At 40.6% G+C, this 19,215-nt stretch overlaps 1 protein-coding gene across 3 annotated transcripts; it reads right to left on the reverse strand.

Annotated features, from left to right (window-relative positions):
• Positions 1-1,319: 1,319 nt before the first annotated feature.
• On the reverse strand, positions 1,320-15,348 carry trmt11 (tRNA methyltransferase 11). Of its 3 annotated transcripts, none has more exons than XM_032559333.1 (14): positions 15,230-15,348; positions 14,256-14,321; positions 14,048-14,121; positions 13,890-13,971; positions 13,714-13,806; positions 13,479-13,613; positions 12,993-13,149; positions 12,832-12,912; positions 12,537-12,701; positions 11,865-11,937; positions 11,590-11,724; positions 6,791-6,911; positions 3,152-3,203; positions 1,320-3,070 (listed from the first exon to the last, which is right to left on the reverse strand). In XM_032559333.1, the coding sequence occupies exons 1-14, from the start codon at positions 15,305-15,307 to the stop codon at positions 2,910-2,912; spliced, it is 1,473 nt and encodes a 490-aa protein (XP_032415224.1). In that variant the 5' UTR covers positions 15,308-15,348; the 3' UTR covers positions 1,320-2,909. The 3 variants fall into 3 exon arrangements, with proteins under 3 accessions (XP_032415224.1, XP_032415226.1, XP_032415225.1); XM_032559335.1 differs by having other exon boundaries at positions 15,237-15,317; XM_032559334.1 differs by lacking the exon at positions 3,152-3,203.
• Between the last annotated feature and the right edge of the window lie 3,867 nt (positions 15,349-19,215).

Here is a 19,215-nt window from a genome sequence, read left to right on the forward strand (position 1 = left end):
GTTATAAAGAATTTGAAGGTAGCATCTATATCTTATTTACTCAAACCACTTACTGCTGTGAACAGTACAAATGGGCGAGAAACAGTCAAAGAGCTTTATGCTACCGTTACCATGGTTACCAGGTCATACTTTGTTCCTAAGCTTCGAAAGTCTCACCTGAAGTGATGGAAACATTCCTCTTATCTCTGTGGGTGACCAGTCCAATCACTCTGTAATATAAGCATTTCTGCAGAAGATAAATCCACCCATGCATGAAGGTGTCAATTTCAGAGAAAGGACTTCTTTTTTGGTTGATACCGATTCAGCTCATGTTTATGTAAACCTTGTTAACAAGTTTTGGAAAGACGTTTGAAACAATTATCTCAAACACATAAAAATTGGTTTTGAAAAGGACTTTAACGTAACGTAATGCCTCGATTCCACTAAGTGGAACGGTCAGTGAAGTTTGCCTAGTTTATGGTCCGCCATATTCAGGAGAGCATTTCCACCACCCGTTGGATTCTCACTGGGCAGGTGGGGTTAAACCCTAAACATGTCTGTCAGTCCTGTAAAAAGCATTGTGGGTAGTGTTCTTTTCTCCTGAGCTTGGTTTGCATGGACTCAGTTCACACGTGTTAAATCAATAGTATTCAGACATTACTTATAATACGGGTGTCTAAAGTTACTCCTTCGGATTTATTTTATATGTGGCAAGGGCTGCCAGACATCCCAGAAATACAAGTTTTTTTATAATCTTATTTCAGTATTTCAAACTTACCCTGTGATGATGATTTCTGGATAAGTGTGAGAGCCTAATGTCCATGTTCCACCACCAATTGGCCATTCCTTAAAACCCCACTTGATTCTCACTGGGCAAGTGGGGTTAAACCCAAAACGTCTAAGCTGGTGCCATACTAGTGAGACGAAGAACATAGCAACACCAACTTAGCAACTTTTCAGACTCTTCTGGGAAAATTTTTTCAAAAGAAGTAACTAGCCATTTTTCTCTGATGTCGCTGAAGACGTTGGCGACTCAAGAAAGTGAGTATTGTTCTTAATAAACAGTGGTTGCAGCGATGGCCGCCGCCCCGGTCCAAAGCAAACGCAGGCAGCTGAGTCCTGCATGCACAATGCCACTGCCTGTTGATTTTCCTTAAAATCACAGTTTGGAAGTAAATATAAAATATTCTTTGAAATAATTCACTGCTTTCTATTTTGGTCTTGTCAAATTGTTAATAAAGACTGTAAATAAAAATGTTTTAAATAATTGTTTTCCTGTGACTTTTCGTAGATTTCTAAAGGGTCCTTTGGGTTAAAAAACCAACGAGACTAGTGTTAAGAAAACTTAAAAAGTTCATATTTTATTCTAAAACATATTTAATGAGCTTTATGCCCAACTATTGTCACTTCTACAACAGAATTTTTGCCCACTATGATCACTATATAAATAGGAAAAGAAAATAACTAAGCCGATAACAGTGCTTATCAACTAAACAAATGGTTAAGGTGTGACTATTATGAACAATTTTGGCTTCAAGCTTCTGGATTATCACTGAAAGACATCAAGAAACTGCTTTACTGCAGCTAGTGTCCAGTATAAAACAAAACCAGCTCTTACACGAGTATAAACACATTCACAAACAGAATTTCCTCAACGTCTGGACAGCATTACGTGGTGTGTGGAGAGGACCCCGCCTTCCTCCACACATCCCCTCGCCCTAATTATGGTCTGCATCATTGGAGACTGAGCGCGCTCAAGGACTCGTTTTATCACTAATGTGGCGGCGGCACAAACACAGCGCCGCTCAACCACAGTGACAGGACGACTTTCTTCAACATGAAATCTACAATGACAGGACGTATAAGAAGGGCAAAGGAGGCTTTTTTTTATGTAACATTTGATTTTACATGATGATGATGATGACGGACAACAAAAGGCTGCTGTGGGAACTATAAGCAGTGTTCACCACAAATGATGGGGAGCTGCGTATCATGTGATGGCGCTTTGAACTCTCCCTATGAAGCCGGGAGAAGGAAGCGTAGCGGAAAGGCAGAGGCCCACCCGATAAACAGACAGACAGACGGGGTAATGGAGTCGAAGGCCTGCCCAGTCGCCGTGCCGAGAGTAATAGGGCGTTGGGCAGCCTATGAACTCCTCCTTATATGGGGGAGTTCTCACTTATAGCTTAGCATTAGTGTGTCTTGCTTTACTTAAAAAAGCGATCCCTGGGTGAACTAACTCGAGAGCACAAAGGCTTAACTATGAGATTTCCAAAAAGCTGCCAACATTTCCAAACCCAGCCTGTTCAATGACTCCCAAAGGTTGAAATCTCTAAAAGATAAGACAGAGAAACAGCAACTTTTATTTCAGTCTTCCTGTTGTTTGTTTAAAGTCCTGCTCTCTCTCGCTCCCACACAGCCTGAATGTACCGGACTTGTAGCAACAAGACATAGAAAACGTTTGTTTCCTTTCGATTAACATCTTATATCTCAGTACTTCTTCCAACTTCTTAATCACCTAAGTAGTAGCATCCAGAATGAAGAGCGTTGTTCTTATCACAATCTGGGAACTCCGCGATATGGTTAGTGAACATATTGAAAGAAGATCCCATTTCTGAGTTTCTGCTTGACTGGTCACCGAGTGAACGTACATTTTCCCTGTACATCTCTAAACAGATAAGAGATACTGTATTTATTTATGTTAGATCATTTGCAAGATCTTAGAATTCAATTCTAAGATCTTGATTTTATAATTATAAGCTAGTCATTATATTAAAAAACGTAGATACTTTTTGTCACTTTTTTGACATTTGTTTGTCCTTTTATTAGCAAAGTAGTACAAATAATAGCAACATTATTAAGATCAAAGATAGCCAAAATTTAAAAGCCTTTTTTTTGTGTGGAAAAACTCAAAAAAAGATTCCTTGCTATTAGTAGGGCCTTTGTGTCTTCACTTTCCACTGACGTCTGATTTCGTGTCGTCCCTGCCAGACCTTTTGTTTAGTCCACTGAAATACCTCTCTCTGAAGGCGTTGTGTCCCTGGTAGGGGATGAAGCGGGGGTCTGAAAGATGAGCCAGGCTGTCCAGTTCCTGTAGAAACAAAACAATATCTGGGTTATTGTGCTTAACATGTAAACGTTAAGCCTAAGTACAAGCAACTGTTTCACATACCTGTATAAAAAAGGTCAAAGAGGTCTATGACAGGTGGTAATGTTGTTTTTCTCTCAAGAAAAAAAAAAAAGAGAAACATTGTGTAGTTTTCCGTGTTTACATTCTAAATGCATGACTAAATATATATCAACTGTTTCCTCCTTATAAAGACGTTTGTGTTGGCTGGAAGGTAGCTGCTGATCTGCAGAGGCATCGGGGGAGGAAGAGAGATGCTGGGAAGAGGAATAATGAGGTGAGTTGAGCTGGAAGTGCTGTAATATGTTTGTACCACCTCTCGTTTGCTCGCAGACGCTGCCAAGCAACCTGGAAACATTTTGCATGATCATTCAGAGGAAACAACCTCACCATGAACCCAAATTAAAGAGCCCATATTATGCTCAATTTACAGTGTGCAGTGTTATTTTGGCAGTCCACAGAGAGAGTTTACCTCCTTTAATGTTAGGAGGGGGGAAACGGTTTTGCTGTTGTGCATCTTCTCACCAATTAATGACACACTGTGTTCCTAAAGGGCGGGACAAAAGACATAATTTGCCTCCCTAACGCTGTATTGGAAATGGTAAAAAACTGCATAGTAAAGACCACAATCACAACCTTGTTGTGCTTAATATCCACTATTGTTTCATAAAATTCAGACTCAACAATGGTAGGATAATGTCTCGAAAAGGTGTCATCGTAACAATCTCGATAACATCACCGTCTTCAACACCTACGTCCGTAGTGATGCATAAGCAGACTCAGACCTGACTGTAAAAAAAAGCTGAAATGCTAAAGATGAGTCAAGCAGTTTGGAAAGGAGATGACATGAGCAAGAAGAGATGGTAATTGTTAGTCCAAATTAATTTAGTCCATTCAGCGTTCACCGGTGGTTTTCTATTGCTGGTGATTCACAGCATCCTGCAGTCACACTCAGTGTGAAAGAGCAGCAGCATTATCACGTACAGCCAGTAAAATAAAATGACGTGGAGCAAAGCAGCGGCTTCCTGTTTCATGGTGAGTAAAACTAGAAATCAGCAGGAACTATGAGACCCTTTGCAAAAACAACAGTAGTTTTTTTTTTTTAAAGAAAGAAAAAAAAACTACAGTTGCTGTAGATTTAGACAAGTCACAGAAGAAAAGCTTGGGATTCAATGCAAAAAATGGCAAAAGTAACGATGAACAATCTTGTCTTGTGGGAAAGAACAACATTGCCATCCCAAAAACAGTGCGCACATTTATAAAATTACCAAGAACATTTTGAAAAGAAATAATTGCTTGAGTTTACATTTTGCAATCCATTAACATATTCAAGCAGTTGGATGGAGTCTCACTTCTGCAGACACCGATTATGACACACAATATGCAAAAGGTTGGAAGAGAGGAGTAAGGAAAATGTGGTTTTTATCAAAACTTATATCATCACTGTCATTTTAAACCAACAATAACGCCATCACATGATTTTCAAACATCGTACACTCCTGGACATGGCTGCCAATTAAAAAAATAATTTTAGTGTAAGGTATATTTTACTTTATTTCTCCAAAGAATAAACCCCTATTTTACCGAGCTTTCAGCATTACTTCTCTCAATCTCTCAAGTAGTGTGATGTCACTTCCGCTGTTAAATTTAGTAGTATTTAGCATTTTTTAACTAAACTGAACTGAAATAATGGGTAACAGTTAATTTCTGAATTTAGAAGAAAAGCGGCAGCTAAAAATTTAAATCACAGTCGAGTTTTTCTGTCACTGGATGAAGCAAATTCAGACTTTTTTTTTTTTAACTAATATGCTACTACTAAAAAAGCCACACGCTTAGCAGACGAAGCCTGTTTCAGCTCCTGGATGGAAAATATCAGTATTGGCAGATATTTAAATTCAGATACAGAGAGTGGACTGGACACTGACATTTCTAAATCAAACAAATCTTTTTCCGATTAGAAATCAAATGTTAAAAGGAATAAGGCCATGCCATTTACCATAGAAACACAGAAAGAGCTGAACACGCCCACGCATGCACGCACACACACACACACACACACACACACGTCAAAGTGAAGCAAACATTTGCTTGGGAAACATCAGGCTGGGAAGCCTGATTAAAGCGTGCAGATAGGAGCACTCTGAAAGCCATTTGGAAAGAAAAGAAAAGTGCAACCTGAGACAGATACCGCTCAGATAACATCACACAACTCTGTGTTTGTGTGCGCATGTTACACAGCGCCGTTCATGGGAGCAATTTTGTGGGTTTTGAAGTGGACTGGATGTCAGATCCAAAGACGGATTGTTTTCCATACGACGTGTGATTAAGCCATTTAGGGTTCCAGTATAAAAGAAATGAGCCAATCACAGCCAGATGGCGAGGATTTGCTGCAGACAGAAATACAGACACCATCACTTCCAGTGGGATGTCATGTGAAAACAAACACACACACTGCATACGCTCATGCTTACATGGTCACACAAACGGAGCACTTCTGCAAAATATAATGACTGCATTAAGGAGCGGGGTGGCACACACGTGTTTTCACTTCATATAAATGTTTCTGATCGAGCACACACACCTATACACCCACACACACACAAAAACATCAAACATTTCTGCTGCTCACAGGTTGTTAATAAGTAATAATATGATCATTTGTAAAACAAAGACATATATATAATATGGCTGCACTTCCAGAACAGAAAAAAAGCGAAGTTAGAACCTGGCAGGTACATCAAAGGAATGGATTTACTTTATTATCTCAGCAACACTTTATCTGACACTCCACTGTTATAAAAATGACATAACAACTGCCATGAAGCTGAGGGCGTTTTTATGAATGTTTATGACTATTGTCATGAAGTGTCATTTGGTAAATAATGACACTGTTAATGCAAAGTTGCATTAAAAGTCCATTAAAAGAGTCATTATTTACCAAATGACACTTCATGACAACAGTCATAAACATTCATAAAGACTCCTTCATATTCATGTCATGTTTATGACAGTGTCATGTCAGTCTTATGCACACCCCGTTAAATAAAGTGTTACCATTATTTCTATCTTATTAATTAATCGTTTGACTTGACTGGGGCTCATCATGTCACCTCTTCTCCATTTGACAGCTGTGAAATGAAAAAGAGGTGACAGCACCTAATCTTTGCAGAAAGGACCTAGAAAAAGTTGTTTTGAGATCACAAACAATTTAACATCCTTTTCTCTATTCTGAACCTAGTTTGTTGAATTAGAATGTAATGTAGTTTTATGACTCCAGTAAATGATATTTACCAGATGGAGGTCATTTGGCGTTCTTTCAGTATTATAGGATTCATCGTTTGTCACATTTTGTGAGAGTCAACTGACCCAAACCAGGGATAGAAATCTAAATAAGTATTTCAGATACTGGCCTATCAAACTGAATTATGCAAACGATCAGAAGCCATACAAATATTTAACAACGTGAGCGAGAGCAAATCGACCCGCCGCGACTTAACTGCGCTGGAACACACTGGGTTTTATTCATCCGCTCCTTTTTTTTTTTTTTTATCCAACAAAAAAATGTACAAAAAACATCGGACCAGTAACTCCTCGTATTCCAACTAGAAAAACATTGGAATTTTAATTCCCATAAACACTTTGGATTTCCAGCTTCCAGCCTGACATTTTTCCGCTAGCACTTACCTCTGGCTCCTTAATTTTTTCCATGGTGATTAGCCGCCGTGACGTGTGGCTGGAGAGCGTCTGCTCGCAGTTACTGATGAGAAGAAGGCAAGGATGAAGAGGAACCATCTCCTCGCAGTACCTGGAAAACGGACAACAGGACACATTCAGCAAGGTGCTTGTCCTCCGAGCAGAGACACAAAAAAGTGGACTGATTCATTACAAGTTTAAGTTATGATAAGAAAAACTGAATGACTGGAAACATTTGAGTTATTGGACTAAGGAAGGATTTACAGCAAGGTCTTATTTTCTCTGTGCTGCTCTCTTTCTCTAATAAACACCATCTGCTCCAGCAGTGCAATGAGATCACAGCTTGTAAGCTTATGAAGGTTTTGTTGGGTGCAAAAAAGAAGGTGGAAAAAGTGAATCTGAGCTGACAGGTTGACTGCTCGCTCCATCATCACCAGGCCAGTCCACGCTAAGGCCTATTAACCAAGCATGATGTATGCGTTTGTGCGTTTGTGTCAGTAGCACCTTCCCCACACCGCCACCGGCGTAGCGACAGTCCCGACAACTCGTAGCCAGATTTCAACATCACCGTTTCGCCCCGTTTCCTTGGCCGCATGTGGGGATGTTTGGTTGCTATGGGAACGGCTGGTGATGCAGCCAAAGGATAATTCTGCGCTGCCTATCAGAAAGAGTCAGTGCAGAGAGAGGAGTCCGACTTGTTTTTACTTCTCAGGTAGTCTGCGGCTAAGCAAACAGGCTACAGACAGCAGGTTTTGTGTACCACACGATCTGCAACCAACCGGATCTCAACAATTGACTGATAGAGAAAATTTCAGGACCTCTAACCAATAAACATTGTGCCGTCATGAGGTTCCATACAAAAATACATCTATATTTGTTTATAGGAACACACGCCTCCAAATTGCACATGCAGTGGCTGACTGAAGACAGCTTTTTTAAGCTGCAGTTATAATGCATCATATTAAGCAATGCAGAGACAGCAGAAGAAAAAGGTTTACAAAACGATCCCTTTTGAACTCATAAAAAAGGCTATTTTAAATTTAAAATCCTCTATTTAATTAGCTTCTTGTGATCAGTGGAAAAACAAACGAGTTTCATACACCATTCCTTCTGACTTTATTTGTAATTATAGGCACCAAGAGCGTTGCACTATGTTCGAATCATTGTGTAGGAGGGCATGCTGGATGCAATCTGTTTGGAAAACCCCCTTCACCTGCATCTTTTCATTAACTTATTAAAGTCCAGATGGTGTTTCCTCCCCTACAGCGAGGCTGAAACTGCTGATGAAGGCGCAGAAACCCCCAACGCTTTTTGAGATTGGAGAAATTTCGGAATAAGGAAACAACTCGATGCAGACCTGAGGCCCAGTTCAGTAGCACACGGGAGGATGGCTGGGAGGAGCAGGAGAAAAAGTTCCTTAAGAGTGCAGCATTGCCATGATTACCTTTAAACTGGATTTAGGTTTTACAGATTTGTTGTTTTCTAGCCACGTTTGAATGGCCTTCGAAGTCCTGGAGACTGTGTGGCGGTGTTCATACAGTGTGAAGGCGACTTAAGTCCTTGATCTGTGTCCCTGTTTCATTAAATGTGTGTTAAAGGATTTTGTTATGCGTGACTTCCAGGACCAAGAAGCGGTTAATCAAAAATAGAAAAAAATTTAAAATCCTCAAACATCATTCTTTATACAAGTATTGCCTTTGTCCTAACAAAGCACCATTTACATCTCAGCTTTGCGTATTTATGTTGCAGCTGGGTAACTTTATGGCAGAGATGACGGATGCAACATCATCCATCTTTATCCTTTTCTCTACTTCATTTATTATTTTTCAGGGGCAAAAATGGAGGAAAGTTGAAGCAGTTCTTCATGTCACCTGTCATCACACACACCCACACCCCCCCACACCCACGCACAGCTCTTTATTGTCATGAAGCGGCCAGACGTCCAGAGTCCCCACTGGTTCTATCACAACCACAGATTCATGCTTGCATATGTTGGTTGGAAGGGGCGATTGAAACCTGATAGGGTTCCCCGTAGAGCCGCCAGATAGGGCCCAGGAGACAGGCTACGTCTGGCCTTACACACATACACACATGCACCCCTACGCACGCAGACACAAACATTCACAAAACACAAAGGTCAGCCTGCAGACCGTAGAGACAGATAATTCATATATCTGTCCTGCCTGCTCGGCCTCGCGTGTTTATTTTGGCACAGGCCCGGTTGCCGGGGACTGATGGGATGACGTGTGAACATGATGGCACAAACATTAGCTCAAGTGCAAGACCACACACGCTCACGCATGTATGAAAATCCATACAGTTAAGCAAACTGCTGTTACTTTTTACGCTGAATGTGCTCCCTGCCTCTTCCAAAGCTACACGGCGCGCGATTATCTCATCTCCTCCGAAACCTTATAATCAGCGCTCAAAAAAAACTGCAGGCCCTTTGGGCTTTTCCTGCCCAGAAGGGCCGTTGATGCTGAAGCCTGTTGCGGTTCACACCTTTACAGCTGAACACCTGCACTCCTTCCCTTTTGCTGTGTCGCATGGTGCTTCTAACAATGATGGACTTTGTTTAAGAGGAGCCATCTTGCTCAGACAACCTATAAAGCAGCTCAGCGGTGTCAGTTGTGGTTTGCCAAGGCCCAGCTGTATTGCTGGAAACACCTTCACACACCTGTACATTATTTTTGCACAAACACTGTCATTTATTTACACGTGTGACTGGAGAGTGACTCCACTGAAGGGCATGCTGGGAAAAACTAGAGAGAAAGCATACGGAAAGTTCTTTGTGATACAGAGCTTTATTTTTAGTGCTTCTGTGACATCTACTTTATCATAACGGTAAAGTGAAGCGCTCATGTAAACTTTGTGCACAAAACGAGCAAGAATCAAGCAGTCCGGGTTTATGGTATGAGGCTGCCCCCTACTGGTAACAGGTTTTATTGTTTTTCAAAACAACATTTGAGATACATTTTCATTTTTACGAGCTTGTAAAGGTAAAATAATAATTCAAGATGGCTTAAAGAAGAAATACTCAACATAGTTTAAAGGGCACAGATGATCTGATCATAAAAAAAAATCTGTCATGCTTTACCTAATAAGCTAAATGTGACTCGTTTCTCTTTGTAAACCATTTGTATGATGCTATATGTTGTAAACTTGTCTTCGTCTACTGACAGTTCCTTCATACACTGCCTGGCCAAAAAAAAAGTCGCCACCTGGATTTAACTAAGCAAATAGGTACAAGCCTCCTATTGGATAAGTAGTGCATAGGCGATTATCTTTCAGCTGGCAACAAGTTATTTAACCCCAGCTGATGCAATGAGTAACTCCTCATTTCTTAAACAACCATGGCAAAAGACACATCCTGTGGTCGTGGAAAAGACGTTAGTCTGTTTAAGAAGGGTCAAATCATTGGCATGCATCAAGCAGAGAAAACATCTAAGGAGATTGCAGAAACTACTAGAATTGGGTTAAGAACTGTCCTACGCATCATTAGAAACTGGAAGGATGGTGGGGAACCATCGTCTTCCAGGAAGAAATGTGGTCGGAAAAAAATCCTGAATGATCGTGATCGGCGATTACTTAAATGTTTGGTCAAATCAAATCGAAGAAAAACAACAGCAGAACTCAGGAGTATGTTTAATTGTGAACGCAAAAGCATTTCCACACGCACAATGCGAAGGGAACTCAAGGGGTTGGGATTGAACAGCTGTGTAGCCGTAAGAAAACCTCTAATCAGTAAGGCTAACCAGAAAAAAAGGCTTCAGTTTGCTAGGGAGCATAAAGATTGGACTCTGGAGGAATGGAAGAGGGTCATGTGGTCTGATGAGTCCAGATTTACCCGGTTCCAGAGTGATGGGCGCATCAGGGTAAGAAGAGAGGCAGGTGAAGTGATGCACCCATCATGCCTAGTGCCTACTGTACAAGCCTGTGGGGGCAGTGCTATGATCTGGGGTTGCTGCAGTTGGTCAGGTCTAGGTTCAGCAACATTGTGTGCCCAAAGAATGAGGTCAGCTGACTACCTGAATATACTGAATGACCAGGTTATTCCATCAATGGATTTTGTCTTCCCAAATGGAACGGGCATATTCCAAGATGACAATGCCAGGATTCATCGGGCTCACATTGTGAAAGAGTGGTTCAGAGAGCATGAGACATCTTTTTCACACATGGACTGGCCACCAGAGAGTCCAGACCTTAACCCCATTGAGAATCTTTGGGATGTGCTGGAGAAGGCTTTGCGCAGTGGTCAGACTCTCCCATCATCAATACAAGATCTTGGTGAAAGATTAATGCAACACTGGATGGAAATAAATCTTGTGACACTGCAGAAGCTTATTGAAACAATGCCACAGCGAATGCGGGCTGTAATTAAAGCTACAGGCGGTCCAACAAAATATTAGAGAGTGTGACCATTTTTTGGTGGCGACTTTTTTTTTGGCCAGGCAGTGTATCATCACTTAAAAAAGTTGATAATTCGTTTCCCCCTTGTCAGGATTAGCTCATAAAGTTTCTATTTGTTCTTTGAATTTTTCAATGCCTGTTGTGCTTTTTTTTTCTTAAAGGTTTCTGTTGCCCTCATTGTGTATAAACGATGTTCTATGAATAAAGACAGTTTAATTGATTTTGCTTTTACGTGGTTGCATTTTCATGGAAGCTCTATTTCCATCTGTTAACCACTGATTTTCAACAAGCAGTACAATCTCTCTTGACCAAAGGGTTGTCCTGGGAACTGGACTGGCTGTGTGTTGTTATTAGCAGATGAGACCGTGTATGTTACTCACTCTGGCCTGTGTACAGGCAGCCAATAGACAAGCCTCCCACCCAAGACAAGATGGTGGGCGGAGAAGCTTAACAGATCTGTAAAGATGTCACTCAGGTGGTACGCCTGTGAGACAGGTACGTGGGACTCTGCGTATCTGTGGAAGAGATTCGCGAGAACGAGGGTTTAAGTCTTGATGCAGAAAACTTTAAAAAGAAATGCATTTGTTTGTACATAAAACTAATAAGTTAAAGTAATTTTTTTTTCCTTGGATAATAGCATTTTAGTGCAACTTACAGCCCATCAGGGGATTTAATGGTGTCCTTATGGGAGCCAGTCCTTCTGGTTGACTCTCTAATCCCGTATGGAGCTGAAAAAAAAAAAAAAAAAACATATGAAAAGGAACATACTAAGCAACAAGAAAGCAAAGAGTTACATAAATTAATAAATATATATTTTTTAGAAGCTCAAGAAAGAGCAGGTGTGAAACCTATTCTCTGTTATAATTGTAAAACAGCTCAATGTCTTCGTGTTAGAAATAAAGAACACGACCCATTCGCAGATTCCAGTAGGAAGCTACGAGATTTTTATTTTTAATTGAAATGCTCAACATATCACTGCAGAAACATCAGGCCCGCAGCATCTCACATGCTCTGCCATGCTTAACTGTGAGTCTGAAGAATTTTCCACTTTAATCCTTTTTTTGAGTGTTTATCGTCAAATAAAAAGAAACTTTCGGTGTAGGCCAACCCTCTCAAAAAAAAAAAACAATAAATAAAAATACACAAGTATTTGTTTTGGTGAAAGCTGAAACACACAATGAATTAAAGGAAGTGCCAAGCAAACAAGTCATAAGCAGCGATATCAAACTTTTCCTCCTACTTGCTGTGTTTAAACTTATTCCTTCTGAACTGGACTAAGCGACTTCTAAAATTCTGCAATCTTCGAACGACTGAACAAAGAACCTACGGTCAGTGATGATGGCGTCAAACAGAGCTGCGTTCCTCCACACCGGCTTGGACGCGTCAGACACCATCACGTCCACATACATGTCCTCTTTTCCGTACTGCCGGAGGTTGGCTCGGATGTTCTCATCGGGTCCTCTCCATTTCTGGTTTTTACGACTGGACCGGCCTAGAGTGCAAGACAAAAGACTCTGTCAATGCGCTTCTAACGGGACATTTTCTACAGCAGTAAAATATATATTTTTTAAAAACCCCACAGAGACAAGACGCGCTAACTGCAGCTGAGAGAAGAGCCGTACCTTTTCCGTGAATAGTGTTGTAATCGATGTCTGTTCCACACACGTACGCTCCAAAATGAGAACACGCAACCAAAAGGCTCCCTGCGACCGAATGAGGGAGGCAGTGAAAAGCATTTTCTGATGCAGTCTCTGTCCACAGCTGCATGCTTCAGAGATCTTACCTGTGCCTACAAATGGGTCAAAAACAAGGTCGCTGTCTTTGGCCATTGCGTGGTTGGCCATGATGAACGACAGGCCGGCGTCCATGCTGGTGTTCCCGATGAAATGTCTGTTCTTCACGCTGTAGGAGCGAATCAGTTCCCGCTGACCGTCTGCTATCTGAGGCGCAGGTATGAAAATGAAATCACATCAACACCTATCGTAGGTTAATGCAAACCAAAAAAAGGTAGATTAATCTACAGCACCTTCCAAATTCATTTCAAGCACCATTTCTCTTTATTTATTTATTTATTTTTTTACAACCACAAGCTTAAATATATTTGACTGTAATTGCTCAACACCAATATATGTCATACCATTCACGTCTGTAAAAATGTGAAAAACCTATTCATCTTTCCCTTCCACTAAACAATCCTTCATTGAAGTTTGCGGTTGTGATGAGGCAACAGTTGAAGAACTAATATTTTTGCAAAGTTTCTATTTCTCACCCATCTGCCAAAGTAGATGTAGTTTGGATACTCAGGGATGTTGTTGGGGTCGGTGCCATAGTCCTCCAACAAACAGAAGATGTGCTGAGGGTTCTTCAGGCTCACGTTGCCTTCAAAGGGAAGATAATCCATGGCCTAATGAGCAGAGTAGGATAAACACGGCATTAATACAATATACAATATACTTTGAATGTGGAAGTAAACCATCCATCTCCACTCTCAGACAAATACTCACATCAATCTTTTTAATTCTGTCCTCAAACAACAATGTTTTATTGAAGGTGTAGACATTTATTCTGTACGAAGAGCCTTTCTGCATGTACGGACTCTGTAGCGAAATCAAGGAGGAGAAAGGAGGTCAGAAGTAGAGTTGCTAAGGGTAAACTGTGATTTATACCACAGCTCACTCACCATTTTGTCTGGTGGGTAGTTTAACAGGGATGTCCTGAGTTCACTGTGTGTTCGTCCATGGCCCCAGAGCTCAAATGCAGACCTTGGAGGACAAGACAGGGGGGTAACATTTTTTTTTTCTCATTAAAGATCTCTGTGAGCAGAACTCACACACTTACTTTGCACAAACAGATCTGGCCATCACGGTGCAAACATCTTCCTCCGACAAGCAGTCCAAGCACCAGAAAGGAGACTAAAAACAGCAGAATAGAAACGCACCGACTGTGAGGACGATGAAAAGATGCTCTAATCTAAATCCCACCCAACCATCTGTTGACCTGCAAAACGTCAGACAAAAAGATCAGAGTGCACACGGTGACCTCTGACCTGCTCTTTAAAGTTTCCGCAGGGATGGAATGGTTTCAGTCGGAGAGCCAGCAGAGCCTTAATCTCCTATTAGAATCAGGGCATAAATGAAGAACATGTCAAGACATCATTGATTTAACAGAAATCATGACATAAAAAAAAACTTGAAACTTCAGAAAATGTTGCACATAACCTTCTAGAAATGCTTAAGGAATGCTTGCTAAGGCTTCTCTAAAGGCTACAGATTGAAAATTAAGTTCAACCATCAGGAAATGTCCTATAAGGTTTAAATCAAACAAGTTGAAGAAAACTTTCAGGGAACTTTTCCGCATTGCTCTGTTAAACTGCTGCAAAGCCCACTCTGAATAACTTTTATCTCTGGGGAAATATTCTATGATTTTTATCCGTTATTTATTTGAGAAATAGTGAGAGGTGTGGTAAACTTTCTTGGGGTTTCTTTAAAGATTACATCTTAAAGGTTGAGGGCAACTTTTAGGTTCCCTAAGATTAAATTATGCATTTTGGAACCATTTAACCCTTCAGGAGGGTTCCCTGAACAGCAGGGAAACTTTAGGGATTGTTCCTTAAAGCTGCTTTAGAGATTATTTTATTTTTAAAAAATTACATTACCTTAAAAGAAACTTAGTCCATATCATTTAAAAAGTAAAGTTGCAAAAAAAAAAAGACATTTATAGACATGTGAATGGAAATAAACTATAAGATCAAGTATTAGTGGATTATCCACAAATAAAGTGGTCGGAAGAGAAACATTTCAATGTGTTATTATTTTGTAACCACTCTATCTTAAATCAGCAACTTTAATCTGCGGGTATCGATTCATTCAGACGTACTAACATTCCTGTTACATTAGCATTAAGCTACCATATTATAATACCATAATATAACAGAGTGGAGCGGGTCATATAGCAACTACCTGTAAAAAAAAATTATCACCGGAAGCTAAACAAACAATAAGAAATTAGTTTTATCGTTACCGGTAACCTAAAATCCAGATGGTCATGAGCCAGATGGAAGAGATATTGGAGGCATGATTTGCTACCGGAGGCGGCCATGGCTAGTGCGGGTTCAAAATAAGTCCGGCTAGAAACAGGAACATGCACCAAAGGTGCCGCTTGGAGGTGACAATGTAGCCATAAAAGGCAGGGTTATGTGCGCTCCGTTTTTGATGATATACTCTCTAATATGTTGAAGTTACTGGTTTAGCTCTACGTTTTAATGGTTATAGTAATTTGTACCATTATAAACAGTGTACCTAATTCGGAACATTTATTAATTAACATTAATTAATTTATATTTAAATAAGAACCTTATAAATCAAATGTACGCAACTTTTACTTGCTTTACGGGGAGGGAAAGATTCCCTCCTCTCCACGGTACTTTAATCAGCTTTAAGCTATTTCATGACCAACAAATAAGACGCTTTTTCACGGCGGTCTGTGATTGGCTGCCCGGAAGTGTCCTCGTCCCCACTGGTGAGGACAGATGTCCATCAGATGGGCTTGCGTGTGGCTCTGATGCATCCGCTGTGCTGCGGCTGTCAGCAAAACTGCAGCCCTAATAAACCACATCAGGTGAAGAACCGGAACGTACCGGAGTTTGGCTGCATGCAGGAAGGTTTCTGCCGGTCAGGTAAGATCCGAATCTGTCACCTGAAAGTTGGATAATCAACTCTCTGAAGTTTTGAAAGGTTAACAAAGCAATTATTGGTTAGAAAAAAAGGGAAGTACGATCAATCATAGATTGTAGTTGTAGTTTCTTTTCTACTAGATCTTCTTGCATTGAATTGTATTACTATGTCACGTGAAACTGGACAGATTGCGACTTCCGGTGATAATTGGCATTAAAATTAAGATACTAAAAATATTAATAATAAAATACTTTTTTCTCTCTATCTATGTCATTTAACCACATTTCAACAAATTTAGCTTAACGTTTTTTTTCTTCTATTTGTTAAATGGCAGGATAATGAGACTTATACTCGAGATTTTACAAATTCAGATGTCTACATACTTGCATTATGCATGTATATTTTTTAGTACTTGGTAGCATTGCATAGACTTTATGCCATGTTTATCCTTCCACAACCTTCTCACAATAGTTTGCTGGACCCATTCATCTTGACACAACAGCTGAGTCAGGTTACACCAGCTATGGGCACACACACACTTTTCAATACTGTCCACAAATTTTCTTTGAGATCAGAGCTTTGCGATGGAAACTCCAAAATGTTGCCTCTAAGCCACTTTGTAATAGTTGCAATATGTGGCTAGCACTGCAAAGTCCTTTTCTTCTTGTATTCAGAAATGAAGGGGGTGAATAATGGGGACCAACAGCCAGAGGAGCAACTTTAAACCCGAGGTCGACCTCAACGCTCCCGCTCGGAGTGACGATGACAGAGCGATGCCCAACGTTTCTGTCAAAGGCCTCAAGGAAAACTGGCAGAAGTGGTCCAGTGAGCACCAGGAGAGCCAGAAGCTCAACCCCTTCAGTCATGACACCAGGCAGACTGTGGTGGCCCTTCAGAGGGGACAGGATGATTACGGGAGACCCCAGCAGGGGTCCCTGACTGAGAAACGTGGGAAGGAGGCTCACACACACATCAGCAGGGAGGTCCAGAAGCTGTGCGAGGTGATAAGGGACATCGGGGAGCACGACGGGGACGGACGTGACAGCCACAGGAAAGGGATCACGGTTGAATTCGGGAAGCTTTTTGAGCATTACGTGGCCATTTCCAATACGCTGGTGGGAATTCTTTTACGGGCCAGAAAACAGGGACTGGTGGACTTCGAGGGGGAGATGCTGTGGCAAGGAAAGGACAATCATGTAATTATCACTTTGTTGGAATAAGCACTTATTGGGATTTGTGTTGATGCCTTGATTCATGTTGAGACAGAGTGACTTCAAAAAAATAAAATAAAATACAATCCTCTACAAATCCTCCTGATTTGTATTAAAAAGTAGTTTTAGATCAGCACAAAGTGAAGACACAAGCAGGTAGAATTATCATCAACATTTCCGACATAATTTCAAGAGAACAAGACAGTATTTCTGTTCACAACCACGGTGAAGGTCAGATGCTTCCAAAAATTAAGACTTCCCCAAACATGATTAAAACACTTTTATTAAAGGTCATCCGCTGTAGTGAAGGTTGATAGTTCGTGCATTTATGAGGAAAAGAAAATTGTGCAGCAATAATTTCACGCCTTTCTTTCTTGAATAAATTCATAGTTTGTTCAGGAAAAAATTTTGCCCAACCTTCCAATACATTTTATTTTATTTTTTTTCATAAACGATTACAAGTCTCAACAGCAGTTTGGTCTAGTTGGGTCTGGACTTTGACTAGGCCATTGAAACATCTTGATGTGTTTTGTTTCTCTTCCATCCATCCGGTTGTAGATTTACTGCACAGTCCTGAAAAATACTCAGTTTGAGCCCAACTTCATCTGTTCTCATCTAATCTTACAATTGACTCTATATTGTTACAATGTAGATGTGAATTCATGGCCAATTCAGTGTAAGGGTGCACTGGCCTCCAGAAAAAGCCCAACTCATCACCCGTCTGCCACAAAGCTCGACACTTAGCATGAGATTTCCTCTCTAAAAGAACTGAGGATGCGCTCCCTGTCCCCACTGCTGTATTTTACTGTACTACATCTGGCGATTAAAACAACTTTGATGTTAAATAATCCACTCTTCAAGATGTTGCTTGCTGCTGTAAGCCCATAAGTGTATGAAAAGAACCATACAAACCCGGCCGCATTGAAGTCCACGGCTTTATGATGCACTGAAAGTGCATGAGCGAGTATCTAAAGTCAGAGAGGTAGATGGGCCTGAACCAAAGGTGAACACAAAGCCTGCCGCTGACAGACAGCCTGGTGCTATAGGATGAACCTGATCCGACTTGGACCAGAGCCTCGCAATATGTGTTTATTACAGAGGTGCTTTGTAGTTGCACTGTCATTTTTTGTACCTTAACCACAGTAAGATGTACAGTGAAATAAAAGCACTACTTTAAAAATGTGACACTAGCGAATTTGACTTTATTTAAGAAACTGTACAAATATGGTCAAATGTTTTGATCATATTTGAAATGCAAATCAATACTGATTCATTGTTGTCTAGATCTTTTCTGCCAGCTACTATAGCTCTGTAACATATTGATATAAAATTCTGAACTTTTAAAGGCTTTTATAAAGAGATACATCAAGTTTATAAAGCACCAATAGATTCGCATAAGGATAAAAGTAGGAGGACTTCGTGTGCCAAAGTTAACCTTACCCCCAATCTTCTGTAGCTTAATCCTCGCATTTCCTGCAGGAATTACTGTCCAATTCCTGCAGAATTGGACATCTACTTTACATCACAGCAGCAGCCAAAATGCTGTCCACTGCCGTTCCTAAAACGAGTTGTGCTCTGGGTGGCAACTTGATCTCTTAGACTTTTAACAATTTGGGTGGAATCTTATTAGCAGCGCCATCCTTGCCTTTGTGATGCAAAGCGATATGAGAGCACATATTTTCCGTCCTGTCCGCATAACACAAACATCTAAATTGGTGTTGGAATGTCATTTTGTATCAGGGCTACAGCACAGAGTAAAACAGACTTTTATGAATTGAGTTAATCATAATTAATTTCGTATTGAGTTGAGTGATCACGCCGCACAGCAACGTAAAACCAATGCAAAGACTGACACAATAACGTTTGTGAAAAAACAAACAAAAAATAAGCTATCCCTCTCAAAACTTTTGGCCACAACTGGATGCACTTTTTAGTTATAACCATGCAATTCAATAAACATTTTCAAGACGTGGTTAACCAGTATGTACACATCAGGGAAACGTTTGACAATAGAGGCCATGGGATAATAACTTATATGATTTCAGATCCTCAAAGCTCCGACTGGCTGAACGGGTTGAGTTACGAGAAAGAATGAGGACTAATGAAGACCACAAACAACCCC

The sequence above is a fragment of the Xiphophorus hellerii genome, chromosome 3 (assembly GCF_003331165.1).
Source record: "Xiphophorus hellerii strain 12219 chromosome 3, Xiphophorus_hellerii-4.1, whole genome shotgun sequence".
Classification (NCBI taxonomy): domain Eukaryota; kingdom Metazoa; phylum Chordata; class Actinopteri; order Cyprinodontiformes; family Poeciliidae; genus Xiphophorus; species Xiphophorus hellerii.